This window comes from Temnothorax americanus, unplaced genomic scaffold (genome assembly GCF_048541705.1).
Source record: "Temnothorax americanus isolate GAGA-0224 unplaced genomic scaffold, ASM4854170v1 Scaffold19, whole genome shotgun sequence".
Taxonomy (NCBI): Eukaryota; Metazoa; Arthropoda; class Insecta; order Hymenoptera; family Formicidae; genus Temnothorax; species Temnothorax americanus.
In genome coordinates this window covers 1,947,157-1,963,019 of record NW_027509329.1, presented here as the reverse complement: position 1 = coordinate 1,963,019, position 15,863 = coordinate 1,947,157, and the positions used below count along the sequence as shown (strand labels likewise).

Here is a 15,863-nt window from a genome sequence, read left to right as displayed (position 1 = left end):
CTACTGTTTATTAATACTTATTGTCTCTAGATATCTGCTTATCTCGTATACACGAATAGGTCGTACACGGTTGATTAGAGATTGGCGGGTAATCACAGCGACCAAGGCCGGATGGTTTTGTTGATTGCAGGTCCGCCCGTGGAGGTCGGCGTCACCATGTATGTCCTCAGCATCAGCTCCGTGTCCGAAGTGATGATGGTACAGTTTGCATTCAAACTCTCTCGTACAAACTCAACATCGACAATTGTCCGTTCATTTATTTCATCCAGTCTCGCGAACAAGCCACGCTCTCCCCTTTCCCATCCTTTCCCCTCTCTCGTATCCATCGTATCAAAAAGCGACAACGGGAACGTCCATTTCCGCTCGACACGGCCGTTTCACATTGCGATAGCACGATCGATCGTAATGCCAAAATTGTGTCGATGCCGCTTTAAAAGGAGTTTTTAACCCACGCGTTTAATTGGACCGATCATCATACGTCGAGCGTGTACCTATCGTGAAACTGACGCCACCACCATCATTGATCGAATCAGCTTACCAGTCGCGCCACTTGCTTCCGATTGCGTCCACAGTATCATCTGTTTCGGCTTGTTTATTTGTTACCGCGTTTATTTGTTACGATACGGCACGGATATTTACGTAAAAATATTCATGCCAATCGAAACACAGACCGTTTCGAAATTTCGTTACCAAATCGCTGTATACGAATGTGATTCAACAATAATGAAAATATATCGCCAAGTTCGCGTGGAGTCGTGCTAAAAGTCAGTTTTTGTTCGCCGCAGGTATACGCGCGTATGTACATACGCGTGCAGTTAACAAAACCTTACATTTTTATACGTATATTGATTCGCAAGAGTAAAGTCTCATATAAAGCAGCAACGTAAACCAGGCGATATCTCGGCGCGTATGTTCACATCTGCTTAAATCTCGAGTCGTTCCCGATATCTGGTCGCGGAAAGGTGCACCAGGGGAAATACGTACGACGCGCATAGCGATGTTTACGTCGGCAGCAAGGGGCGTATCGACACATAGCCACACGGTATAAGCTATACATCCACATACACACGTCCCCCATGTACCTTCGTACACGTGGAGATACATACATACCGGTATACACACAAACACACAAGCGACAATAGTATACACACGGATGGCCTACTAACCTACGTTTTTATAGCTCGTCACAGCTGTTTGGTTGGCTGAACTGTTACAAGGGAACCTTGCTACGTTCCACAGTCTTCGCAAGATATATTCTTGTCCACTTCGTTTATGGTTTATGGTTGAGTCGTTTGATTCGATTTGCGATGTTCTTGTTGCATGGCCCTACCCGCGGTGCTCGACCCGACGATAAAAGGACCTGCGGCTTTTGGTTTCGTTCGAAACGCGACGCGCGGAGATCTAACGTGGAAAAATCTCCAGAAGAGACCCCCGACGGACGCCCCGTGACGACGGCAAACGCGCGCGACCTTTTAATCCCGCGAGGGAACATTAAATCCTCTTCGCGATATCGCGTCGCTGCGAACCGTTTCCCGTTCGAGGGGATCGTAAATAAGTCAAAAATCCGAGCACGACTTACCGTCTTTCTAAATCCACGAGGCAGAAAATTCCATCGGGTTTCTCTCTGAAACACACAATGTAGTATCCGTATTATTGAAAAGTCATTCAAAACTAACAAATACTTATACGAGAAAGAATAAAATATATAAAATGGCAATGCGATATGCAACTGTCTTATGTTCCAATATGATTAATTGGCAATAAATTGAGAGTTTCGGATCGAGCACCGTAGGCCGCACTACGTTGAGACACGTCAGTATACGCGTGTGTGTGATCGTGCACTCTTATGCGCTCACATCTGTACATAAGAAATGCATAAGAGTGTACCGTACGCGTATACTGCGTCATTGATACACGTATATATATCTATATTCGTATTTGTTTCTCAATATATTTAAAGTATATAGCGGCACCGCGTAAAACATATTGTGTATTACGCATAATCCTGTAGTAATCGAAGGTATTTCTCGTTCCGGTGTCGACAATCAGTTTCAAACTAGCACGGTAACTGGATCCATCCTCTATCGATCGCATCTCGAAGTATGCGCTTTGGATTGTATAGACCTTTAACCCGTTTCTCCGGTAACAATTATATCAGAAATTAAATTCGTCGGCAGGAATCTCCATCAGTATTCTGACGTAATCAGAGTTTTATCAGTCGATCGCCCGAAATCGCAGTGAACGTATATATCCGCGCGACCGAAAAGATTCGAAGGAAACGCGCGGTTCGCGTGCGCGTAGTCGATCCTCCGCGCAAGCCCCGGGTACGATAAAATTTTTAGAGCTTTCGATTTGTGATGAATTCCAGGGCGGCGGCGGTAAGTCAACGCTTACCGCGCCGCCCGAACAGCATCGACTCTATCCTGTGAGCTTGCGGTCGAGTCTCTCTCATTCTCTCTCTCTTTCTTTCTTCTGCATATTTGACGCGTAATTGCGCGAGGGGAAAACGGCGCGTCGATTCTCTCGTTCACCCCCGGAGATCCAGAGTACGAGTTTGGAGCTGAATGTACGAGGCTGGACCCCAGGTGTTGAGCCCTGTGCGGAAACCAAATCAAGTCGACACTGTCACCTGGGACGTGACGCGCGAGTTTTTACACCCGCTGGCGAGTTTCCCGTTATGTATATCCTCTTTTCCCGGCTTTTTGTCTCGTTTCCCCCTTGCCTTGTCTCCTCGTCGCGAAGCGACTTCCAATGTCCATCCCTCGAGGGCCACTCTTCGGACTCTCTCCGGCCGGTGTATCCGCGAACAACGAGACGATTTTCCTACCAATTTATCTTCCCTTTCATCGTTCGAAAAAAAAAATCGACGAGCACAGGCGGAGAGAATAATACGGTGAAAGCGTCTTTATATGCGCTCGTTGATTGTAGTCCTCTCGGCCGGAGGAAACCGAGAAAAGAACGATAAAGCGGATGGAAAGAGCAAGAGAGAAGAAAACGTATCGATAGAAGATACTCTGCGGCCCTCGAAGAACGAGATATTTCCTTTCGCCCTGTACCTCCTCTCCACCCTCGGCCAGCCGATGATTGCATACCAAATGAAAAGTATAGCTCGTGCGACGTTACGACTACATCGAGACTATACCGATATATATAATTGTATTTGCATATATATCTCGTATATATCTATGCTATTATATCGTAAATATACTATGACACCTATATGAGCTGTGTCATTGTCAGTGTGTGCAGTGCGCTTCTGGTTGCTATGAATCACGTCACACGCTATATATATATATTGTACATATATCTATATATATTACGATTTCTATGAGAGCGCGAGCGCGTGTTACGTGCACGCGCGCGCGGTATATGTGCGTAATGTGTGCGTGTATGTGTGTGTGTGTAACGTGCACACGTGTGTTTTGTGCGCGCGAAAAGCCTGCGTTTATTGTACTGTGTGTACTTCTCGGTGTGTACGTATGTGTGTGCGTAACGCATAGCCACGAGTCTATGTGCTTTGCGCGTACACATCGCGGTAATTCGCGCTCGTCGAGGCACGATAGACTCCGAAAATGGAGCGTTCCTCCTCGTACGAGCCCCTCTCTCGCTTCCATCACTTGTCGTACAACACTACTGTACCGTTTTTTTCCTATTCTTTTTTTCTCTCTCTTTTTTTTAGATCGATTGGCCTGCGAGCTTTTGCCTGAAACGCTTCCACAAAGCTTTTCTCTTGTTCTTTGTTTTTTTTATACGCTACGATTTGCGTGTGATAGAGATGCTTGCGCACACCTGCTCGCATTCATCCCCGGAAAATGTTTCACCGGCAACGAGACGCGCGTACCCGCTCGAATTGCTCGATTTAAGCCCAAATACACCGTGCAAGATTTGCGTGCCGTCGAGATAAGCGTGAGAAATATTTCCACGTGCAGTAAAACAACGACCAGATATAGTTTACATCTAAATGTTTCGGTATTTTACCGAGACACATCAATTACATACATACACACACACACACACACACACACATTAATAAATAGATAGTTAATAAATAGATGCTTTTTCCATTTCCAAATGTAGTAACAATCACAATTTTCTCCTCTAATTTCCTAGAAAAAAGAAAGCCATAAATGTTTTTCAATTGACATTTTGTGTCACAATAATAACCTAATTCAGGATCAATATTCATTTTCAACAAAAGACAAATGACTAAACAATGCATCGCGATATAGTTACAAATTGTAAATTATACATATAAAGAATGGGAGAAAACGAAAACAGGAACTATAAGTCAAAAGAATCAAAATTTGGAAATGAATTCTCGTGGGAGTTGTTGATCAGTTAATCATACGAAGATTTGTTAGCGCGGCAATTTCACGTCATCACGACGTAACCGCAGTGCGCCTAAAGAGCTGCCAGAAACGCGAACGATGACAACTTCTGTTCCATACGGCATCTCCACGGGATATTTCAAGCTCTTTCATATTCGCCGAGGCATTTAAAACACGCGTTTAAAACACGAAATTAATTATCTACCATCATACATTCATCTATCTATATTTTGAATCTTCAAATGTTATTAACGCTATTAACAATGTGATACAATTAAATCGGTACGTAAATTATCACTTATCTTTCATGTCTATCTGCATGATGAAATCGTGATCGTTCGATTCTTTACTTGCGAGTCTTTAATTAATCGCCAAGTATATATATAATCGACGCTAAAATAAATCGAAAAATGTGCAATGGAATGAGCCGCAATGTGCCACGCGTATTGAATTCTTCATAACGACGCGAATTGCAGGAAAAGTCTTCGCGTATGCGCGCGCACACGTCGTCGAAACGGATGACAAGCAACGCCTCGGGTCGAATTCTCCCTCTTGTCACGGAATCGTGCATGACATCTTATTGGAGTTGTAAAATTCCGAACTTTATTTTCAAAGTATTCTCTAAAATTTTTTGCAATTTTACGCCCACCGATAGTTATAAAAACTTCGCTAATAATTATCGTAAAATTTATGGTTGCCAGCATCGTTACTGTATAATCGAGCGGGAAAAGGTAGAACAAAGTAAAAGCAAACAAATAAAATTTAATAACGATCCTCATTAAATGTAAAAAGGAGTTGAATCTTATATATCACGACTTTCACTACCAAACTTAATTTTTAATTATGAATTATAAGATTCAAAGAATTCATTTCAGAGACGGTAGGGAATTTCTGCACTGTTCTATTACAATTGTTATTCAAACACATCATGCTGCATGTTCACCAAGAAAAAGAAGAAGTTGCCATTGAATACACGTATTCAATTAATATTCGCACTGCTGGCGATAAAAGCGATACGCAAAGATGATCATCAAAAATTTTAAAGGTGCTATACCATCCATCCCACACACACACACACACACACACATACAAAATACTATCTTCATGTAGCGCGCAGTGCATGAATTTTATGGCAGTTTCGTGGCATGTCTGTACGTAGTGATTTCGTCGTAAAATACCTGTTTTATATGTATGTATATATACGTAGTCACTATCCATACACGGTCTCCACACCTTATCTCGTTCGCGTGTACACACGAATTATACTCGCGTCGCGAAACTCCTGTCCTATGATCGACCCCACGTCGCGTCGGCAGGAATCTCGATGCTCACGAGGCGTGCAGGTCACGCGTGTGTTCTCGCGTAAGAATACGAGTTCATAATCGCGCTTAGCATCGTAATTATAAACTATTAACTCACCCGTCGTAACTGTGCGCTATTACGGCAGGGCTAGTATCTAGATTCTTAACGTGTCTCTGCAATATAAGACTAATTGGAAGCATTGCGTTATAATGGAAGAAGTATAATATTACAGTAATAAATCAAATAATATAGCATGTGTGTTATCAACAGATCATTACAACGTAATGATCAGCACATGGATATCTCGACTAATTAAAAAATAACTATACATTCAAATTATTAACAAAAAAAATATATATATAGCTAGCATTACGTGTATATTTGGATTCATATTATTTCATAATAACGTGATGAGATTGGCAAACTTGTTTAAAGTCTTCAATCAAATATAATTTAATGATTATTAAATTGTATTATAGTTCAATATTCAATAATATAGTGAGACAACGAAACCTCATCAAGATATCAAGCAAGTTTTAAGCATATTCCCTTCAGGATTTCTTGCTATAATAGCGATCCGATTAAGAAACTTCTACCTTGGATAATAAATCTGCTCATCTCTCTCTATTTCAGTTGAACGCGCTCAACTCTCACTTCTCAGTTTAGTACTTAAACTTCCTCAGCCATACAAATAAACGTTTCAGCAAAATCGGCAGTGGAGTAATTTAGAAAGCTCGTGACATTGCCGACGAGTTTATATCGATGCAGAAACGTATTATTTGTATAAATAGCTGTAATATTATTGTCTTCAATTTCATATGAAAGAAATTTCTTGACTACAAAATCTCCCATTATTTTCAACGCAACTACGAAAGCTTAAAGTTTGTGTCTGCTCTTTTATTATTATATATCGTGAAGTTTCTGTAATATTAAAAACATTCAGTTCTTTGCGAATCATTGCGAACTAACATCTGCGAATTATTATACAATTTCCAACTTAATTTTATTTAATTCATATACGCGTAATTTTATCTGTTTAAACCAAATTCTCTTGTACAATATATTGTTGTATATTGCTTACAATGAATATATCGCAAGTTATTTGTTCAACAAAATTAAATTTAAATAAATAAATATTTTTCAGACTTTTGTATTTAATTAATATAATGCCACGAGGATTCAGTAATGGAATCGCGCGATCGTCAATCACACGTTTACCCGAAATCACTTTCGTCCGAGTTGTTCTCCGCATGTCGCTCAAGCCGCGATAAACGTTCTTGCGAGTGTGAGACCCAATGATGGAGCGCTCCACAAAGCTCTCGAAGTTGCCGTCGCAACTTCGGACTTTATAGCCGCGCCGCGCCGAATTAGCCTCGCCTCGTTTCACAGCGTGGGGTCAAGTAGAACACCGGAGGAGGTCTGGATATATAGATGGTCACGTAAACGTTAAGTGGCTGATTCCACGTATTACGATAACCGCGACGAGCCGCCTCGATAAGCTTTCGAAGGTGCCTGTCGACGTTCGCGATCCCGAACGTGTTTCCTTTCCCGTATAACTCTCCTTGCACGAATATCTCTTCCGATCGACATGTTACGCCCGCGTCGTAAACGCGGGCGGCCGAATTAGACCACAATCGTTATTTATCTCGCACAATCTTGCGTTCCCTCTTGCGTAGAAACGCCATACGCCTTTTCAATCTCTTGAGATTTTATACGCTCGGACTTGTGAGAAGAACGAGGACTAACGTAGCATTTCAAATTGGCTTCTGTATGCTCTGTTTTAAAAAGATTTGCAAACGTCGAAAATGTTCCTCAGTGTTTTCAACGACTAATACACAAGCCGCATTTGTTGTTTAAATTTGACTAACAAGGAAAACGCACTTTGTGAGTTACTGATTTTTCTATAACATTCACAAATAATATCTGGTCTTTTCTATATATATATATATATATATATATATATATATATATATAAATATGTAATAATATTAAATAAAGTTTTATATCTTAAATGTAAATTGTCATTGTATTATGTATATTGTTATTATTATATCCATTTTATTACTAAATCGTTAAATTTATCCATAATTTTTCCACATTATTTCTATTTTTAAAACAATACGTATTGCACAAGAATAACGCTTTATTAAAAAATACGGTTAGTGATAATAAAGATAACTCAACAACAAATCGCTTTTTTATCATTTTCGGAGCAACGACAAAAAACACGATATGTGTACAAAATACGGAAAGGCTTACGTGAATCCTCGTATTTCTCCAATATGTCTGTGAACACAAACGACTACCAAACTAATAAGTCACCTGTGTCGTCCACCTGTTACCAGGACTTCACGTTGGATTTTTACTTCCGACAATTCTGGACGGATCCACGACTCGGGTTCAAGCCGCGAACGGGCGTCGAGACGCTCAGCGTCGGTTCAGAATTTATCAAGAACATTTGGGTACCCGACACCTTCTTCGTCAACGAGAAGCAGTCGTACTTTCACATCGCTACCACCAGCAACGAGTTCATTCGCATTCACCACTCGGGGAGCATCACACGTAGCATACGGTGAGTAAAACAGCTTATAGCTTCCAACCCGTATCATCTACGGTTATATATACATATAAAATAGAATATATATCCAATTTACACAGTAATGTTTTTCAACCGTCAGATTTTTTCATAGTAAATCCAAGTTTGAAAGTCATCTAAGTAAGCTCTTTTTTCCATTATTATGACGAGGCTTAATTTAGATAATAATAGAAAAGAAACAAGATATATATATAATACGCTACGATGGTTGAGCAATAAATATAAAGGTTAAAAGATGTTTCTTTCTTCGAGCCAGTTAAGTGGATTTTATCCTAAACTGTTACTTTCACCGTCCGAGGAAAAACGTTGATGGTATATTTTCTACCGCGAGCTCATTGTCCTCCATCACCATAGAACATTCGTGGCACTTCTGGGACCAATTGTGCCCGCGGCGCGACAAATTTGTTCCCTGTAGCGGCCTCCACCCCTCTTCTCGCTTGACACAGCCCCATATCATTCCTCGTATCTATATCCCCCTCCCGAGCGCCCGGGAGTGTTCCGGTATTAACGCGCCGGCTATATTCAGACGATCCATGCATACCTAACTTGCACTCCCTCGTGCAATATCGTTCCATTATATTACATCCCCCGACTTCCGGATCGGAAGTGCCAAATCGAGCCGCTCGCTGTCGGGGAACGAAAGAAGAATATCGATGAAGCGAGCGAGCGCGTGCTCATTTGCGTGAATAATTCTTCCCCGCTTCCAGCGTAAGTCATCGATCACTGTCCGCACGAATCATGCGAATATACATACGTCTGTATCGTTTCGTATATAATACGTCTCATCGAAGACGAGAATAGACATGTATTAATGGTACGTCGAATCGATACGGATTGGTTCTTACACGTTATAATCCTGACGTGACTCCGGGCGTAATGAGGTCGACTACGAATTAATTCCCGCACATTGATTCAACGTTACTCGGGTGCAAATGGATTGGCGGCGAGAATCCCTGCATTCGTGTATCATAAAACATTTTGTCGAGAAGCGATTGTTAAACCGACTTTATTAAATGTGTTTCAGCTTAACGATTACAGCGTCGTGTCCCATGAACTTGCAGTATTTCCCGATGGACCGGCAACTGTGCCATATCGAGATCGAGAGCTGTAAGTACGCAACGCGCGTGTGTGATATGTACAAGTATATATGTATACATGCGTATACTTATACATATTATATATAGGTGCATACGAACGAACGAAATACTATTTCACAGAATTCGACATTCTCGCCTAGTTCTACTCGACATACTTACTACACATACTTTTGCGCATAACGAAAGTCAGAGAGACTTTCCTTGCACTTCAATATAATTGCATATTACTTTTCAAAATGACAATCGACTCACCGTATCCTTTTGACGTCAATCGTCGAGCACGTGCACGTAATTTTAAAAGAGAAAAATTGTTGCAGAGCAAATCAACGTAATTGTAATACACATGTAAGATGTTACGTTGGGTTATTTTTCTCAATGACAAACCTACTATTGTTTGGTAAAACTGTTAAACACAGTATAACGTCAATCTCATTTGATAAAAATAAAATTGTGAAACGACTATCAAAATTGGTGTATCTCTGAAAAAGTCTGCGGTGTCACGTTTACTCTCTAGTTTCACGATTAGCCGTACCTATACCAGTTCTCGCTGAAGCGGATTGTAAAACACGAACGATCAATTCCAGCATGTGAACTCGTGCATGTGAACTCGAGAATAACGCCGAAAGCGATACGCAGAAACTGTCCTTATCGATAGCCGATTGTCGCTGATTCAATGCGATTCAATTGTACATCGCTTTGAACTCCTTCTTTTCAGATAAAGACATAGAAAGACGCTTCTACTGTGTATATTTGCGTCGAGCATTAAAGAAAAGAGGGAACACTTCGTGTTCCCCCCTTTATTACACGCTCACACAGAGAATACTGTCAACTTCCATAACCCGTCACACTTTTTTCTCCACTTCTCCCTCTCCTCCCTTCTTCCTCCCTCAACTACCAACGGTCTCTGCCTCCCCTCTCGCCTTTTTCCCGACATCAGATTTTATTTCCTTCTTTCTTTTCTATCTTTTCCTCTCTATCTGTCTATCTGTCTGTCTGTCTGTCCGTCACTCGCCACTTCACACGCTCACTCACACGATCAGTCAGCCACACAAGTGAGAATCACTCCCCCATTCACCTCGTTCACTCACTCGCTCACTCACCCGCTCTCGCTCACACACACTGGTTGGGTTTCTTTTTTTTTTTTATTCCATACACAGTGATTGTACGTATGTAACAACGTGGACTTTTGCAGAGTCGGGCATTTATTGCAGCCCACCCTCCCTTTTCACTTTTCTCTCTCGCAAAGCGCGCGCGAAAATCGATGAATAAACAAAATGTGAACATACATTTTAAATATCAAATTTAAGCACAAATATGGCAAATTTTTTTTCCTCTGTAAACTTTATAAAAAAAAGGAGAGAGAGGATGATTCTCTCTGCAATAAATAATGTATCCGCGAATAGTCGGAACCGAAGAGGATGTAATCTCATTTTCCTTTGTCCCACGCAGTTATGATTTAACAATGAAAGCCCGATTCTGCTACTGAGCACAGTGTGCGGTCATCAGTAATAAGCACCTTAAAAAAGGAGCTTCGGTGCGCCGTAACAACGGCCTCCGTATCAATGCGCGCACTGTATACGCAACTGTGAGTCGTCGACGAGACACGTCTCGATTAATCGAGTCGCTCCGTTAGACTATAAGCATAGAAATCGTAGGTTGACCAGTGGAGCTGTGATGCGCCGTGGAAACATTCCAGTGCGCAAAGACACACATGCGAGAAGATTATCACCGCGTGAGTGAGTGTGAGTGAGTGCGTGCGTGTGTACGTGATGTGTCTGATAGCGCTAACGTTTCACTGTCACGAGCGAGTCACGATTGTCGTCATTGCTGCAAATTGCACGGTGTGTGTTAATACGCAAAAATACAAAAGAGAATTTCGCGAACGCCCTTTTAGAATCGTTTCGCCATTTATACGATATATATATTTTATACGCGAACTAATTACCGTTGTTTATTGATACTGGCATTAATAATTCGCGCACACGAACCGCGCAAATTGCCTGAATAAGTCAACGCGATACAGTTAGGTTCAAATCACCATTATAATGAAGATTACATAATGAATAATTAGAGAAGTATGCATAAACATTTGCATTTAAAAACGATTATTCGCAGAGGTGCCATGGGAAGATTTGTAAGAACAACATTTCGACATGTTAAAAATAGTTAACGTAAATAATTGCGTGCTTCTCATTTGACGTTTTTGGTCGTCGTCCCACAGGCACACAGAAACGTTTCGAACCCGCCGATTTATTCAGGATGATGGAAAAAGTTTGACTTCAACTCGCCCCCGCTAAAAGATCTATATTAAAACTCAGTCGGTCGTGGAATAGGGTCGAAGGGTCACCGGAAGTCCGACATACGAGATACCTACCGCAGGGGGGAGTCGACCAAGTTGGTCGATTAGTTTCGTCGAGTAGAAAGCTCGGACTTTCGTGGGCGCCCTTTCGTCCTTAATTGGTCGGACTGCTCGAATACGAGTTATTGCGATCGTTATAAGTTGTCGCGATACATTCCCATCATGAATTACCGGAGAATGCTCGCGCAAATCGCTAAACTTTCGAGATGATTCGAAAGATTTACAGGCTCCCATTAACTTTTATTCGAGTTCGACTGAATCTTCGTCGTTTTCTAATTGAAGTTCCGCGACAAAGTAAACAGACTAACTAAATTACGGTTAAAGTTAACCAATGTCAATAAACTCGATCATTAGAAAGATAATAAATATCGCTTTATGCCGAAAATGTAAATCGTTAGATAGATCATTAGATAGACTGATAATGATGGTTTATTATAATATTATTTTCTGAGGGCTTTTTTAAAGACATTTCACACACGCACACACACACACACACACACACACACACACACACACACACACACATACACACACACACACACACACACACACACACACACACACACACACACATTCACTAATTACAGCATATTCTTCGCTTAAAAACTGTCAAGCTAATAATACTACGGTTCTCATGTAATTCAATTCTGTGATTGACCCAAACTCTTGGTTTCTATTTATAATCGTACAGAGATTCGATTTGATCGAGAACGTTTCCGCGCGTGAATTCTGCCTGAAACGTATCACGGCTGATCTATAAAAAGCAGAAAAGGCAGGAAAGCACCGAATTTGTAGAACTCTGGAGAGTTTCTTGATTAGTTTCAGATAGAAAAGTGTCGGGTCACGAACATCGTTTCGCTCTTAACTTAGCCATTAAAAGAGATATTATTACCTCTCACACCGTATCGATTTCCACACGATATTGAACAAGGATAGTTCACGAGTATTTTTGCAATTGCCAATTTCTCACGGTCTCTCTTTCACTGTATGAACAAAATAAAATTACTCTCATCTTATCTCATTGTCAGTCTCGTGTTTCACCGAATCGCGGATATCGTAACAAATCGTACACCGTCGTGACAAAGGGTAAGAGCAGACGTGCAATTTGCAGTAATCTCAGATCACAGTGGATCGCATATCCGTGCTCGTCGACACGAAACGACTGCGACTCTCATGTCAAAAAAACGACGATTCCAATTCTGCATTTCCACTCGTGAGGTAGCTTCAACTATAAAAAGAAGCGATACCCATCAATTCCAAACTACCAATACGTTTACAGGACACGCTTTGTCACATCCTACGCAAAGACCGTATGCGAACGTATTTATGAGCATCCTCCGAAGGGTCTCCACTTTACCAAGTTACCGCTGGCCGTGAGTCGTCACGTCGGTCTTATAGCTGAACGCGTGATTTCTCGAAGGTCGCTTGCTCGCGGTCGTTCGACAAAGAATACGAAAAAATAACCGTGCGCATGTATCTGCCACGAATAACTAAAATATACACGACGTATCCTCTTTCTACACTCTGTCGCTGCCAAATGAAAATGTTTCGCGGATTACATACGTACACGCAATAATAACAACCGTCAAAAAAAAAAAATTCGGCTATATTCAATTATAACTCATCGATAAGCTGCGTGAATTGCGAGAATCTTTTTTTCATAGTTCGACAGAAACATTGTAATAAACGTATGTAATCCGCGTACATGACGAACACATCTATATAGAGAATGGAATATCTGTTCTGTCTACAAGATCGGCGATTTCCTGCGAAAGAGACCTACATATGTTCAGGAGGGAGAGAGATCACGCTGAACTAGAATAAACCACCGAGGCACACGCACGATTGTAAATAATATACAAACGAGAGCTCTCGGCGCGCGGTCGCCGTAAATCGATCCCGAGATCAACAACGCGACGAAAGCGCGCTGTTTTTCAAACACTGTCACTACTTTGTCACTCGCCACTACCACTGACCACCACCGCCATCACTTAAACTATCACTTACCAACCCTCCTCCCTTCCGAACCTGAAGGGCCTCCGACATATAGCACTGAGCCTCGTGTCCGGGGACGTAGTAAGGGCCGACGACGGCCAGCCCCGAAGGAGGCTAAATCCAGAAACGACGTGTCGACAATGGTCCGACCGAATTAAAACGCATTGTGCATCTAGCCCAGCGCATGTAAGAAAAGACTCTAATATTACCCATGGCGTACCACGCTGTGGTCACGTTATCGGTATGCCTATATGAATTTGCATGTGACCTGACTTTTGATCTGCGACTTGTTCCGGTATACGTTCCCACCCCCCCCCCCACCTCGACCTTACTCGAGCAACTTTTGTACGTATAGTAGAGCATATAGATATTATTTAGTATTGTTCGGCAACGTTCGGCATGTGTCGGCATGGTTATTTAAATTTTTGGTCCACTCCAGAGCAGGATAAAAAAAAATAAGTAAGTAGTACATTTAAAAGATATATAGTTCGTGCGAGTTACTTTTCTTTTTCTTTTTCGTAATGACGACAATGTTTCACTTGTCTTTTTCGAGATTTTTAAAGAGATTTAACTTCTACGTAAAAATAACATTTAAAAAATTTTTCAATTTTTTGCATCAGTATTAACTGTGCTTGACAAGATAAATCGCACTTTTCGAGAATCTACACTCTAGATTATTACATTACGTAAAAGTAAAAGAACCACCACAAGAACGCAATTCCTTCTCGTTGTACATACACACACCAAACAAGCCTGATTAACTGATTCGAATCCTGATTCGAAAAGGCCTCGATAATATCGTTCAACGATAACGTTTGAATTTCAACGGAAGGCGACCGTAAAGCCGGTATGGAAATTCGCGCGTTTCTCGCAAAACGCGGAGCATGGAGAATGGAGCATGTAGCATGGAGCATGCAGCACAGCAAGGTGAAATGCGCGGCGTAAAGCATGTAGCACATACATGTAAATCTACGTAATCCCCCGCCCCCCCCTCTCCCTCCCCGAGCCTGTAGGTGTCACTGTAGCATGCCGAGCACAAAACTCTATTTTTTTTCTTTCTGCTTCTCCATATCTACTTATACACTCTCCACTCTTTTCGTCTTAAACCTAAACTCGCTGTCACTACCATAGTCCCCGGTATTTTGCTAATGTTGCCGCAGTCTTCCTCCCTGCAGTATTCAACAGCCACCGCCACGGCCCCATTCCCCGTTCTCCTCCGACCTTTTTACCCTTCGTGATGCTTAATGTTGCCCCCAGTGTCCAGGACCTCTTTATTAAAACTTTATAAAAGTATCTTTGTGTAAAAGTATCAATTTTTATCTGCGTTGCACTTAATTATGCGACGACCATCGGCAGAAATAACAACCGAACGAACGGAACGAGCGCACGTAATATTTTTGCAAATCTTATTTTTTTTTTTTAAGCATGGTCATTATTGCTTGCAAACGCGATTTTCTCATTCCGTAATTTCTTTTTTAGTTTCGTTTGCAAGTATAATGAGGGCTTGCAATAAGAAATACAATTAAAAGATGAAAAAGATCAAGTACAAAATGCATCTGATCTGAGATATTATAAAACGTCAGCATCACTATTCTCTCATTAATGCGACAAGTAAATTTTTTTATGTTGACCGCGGCGAACAAGACCTGACGTTTCCAGAGCTTCGGACCGCTGCGCTATAGGGTTGAACACGCCTGTTGCGAATCGTAATGTCATTATCGGAGTCGTGATTTTGCCGCATGCAGCTATGTCCACCGTGCGGAATCGCGTCGTAATACCGAACGTGATCAAACGCGGCGACATTCGAAATCGGATTCCAAAAACAAAAGCAATTAATCTGGCATATTCGGAGGCTTACCGCTTAATCCATGTTTGGCCGATGCTCGCGCAATGTAGCCGCCACCGCGACGGAATGCCACTTTGGTGCCTGGAATGCGGTGTAACGATCGTAATCACCTAAGATTCAGTTACGGAGGAATGTTTCTCGGTGCGGTATGTACGCGCTGGAAGGCCGCGCGGAGGAATTAGAGGGAACAAATAGGCGCGAATTATGATCGATATTATCGATAATCGTCAAAATCCGATCGCGGGATATTCATTGGTGGGAAAGAAACAATAGGAGAGATGAGACTCGCCAAAGTTGCCAAGTCAGCGTGCTGCATTTATCTCACGGTGAATCTGTATTT

General features: G+C 41.7%; 1 protein-coding gene and 1 long non-coding RNA gene across 8 annotated transcripts in view; one reads left to right on the top strand and one right to left on the bottom strand.

Annotated features, from left to right (window-relative positions):
* LOC143896539 (uncharacterized) overlaps positions 1–15,863 on the bottom strand; it is a 71,004-nt gene that overhangs the window by 33,626 nt on the left and 21,515 nt on the right. Inside the window, exon 2 of the long non-coding RNA XR_013256686.1 lies at positions 1,580–1,624. This is a non-coding gene — a long non-coding RNA (uncharacterized LOC143896539). The remainder of the gene's footprint in view (positions 1–1,579; positions 1,625–15,863) is intronic.
* Rdl (Resistant to dieldrin) overlaps positions 1–15,863 on the top strand; it is an 80,102-nt gene that overhangs the window by 47,081 nt on the left and 17,158 nt on the right. For 5 of the 7 annotated variants that reach the window (XM_077404462.1, XM_077404458.1, XM_077404464.1 and 2 more), the window contains 2 exons: positions 7,976–8,202; positions 9,251–9,333. In XM_077404462.1, the coding sequence (XP_077260588.1) occupies positions 7,976–8,202; positions 9,251–9,333 (310 nt within the window). Of the gene's footprint in view, positions 1–130; positions 199–7,975; positions 8,203–9,250; positions 9,334–15,863 lie in introns of all 7 variants that reach the window. The other 2 variants (XM_077404459.1, XM_077404461.1) reach the window with 1 other exon arrangement.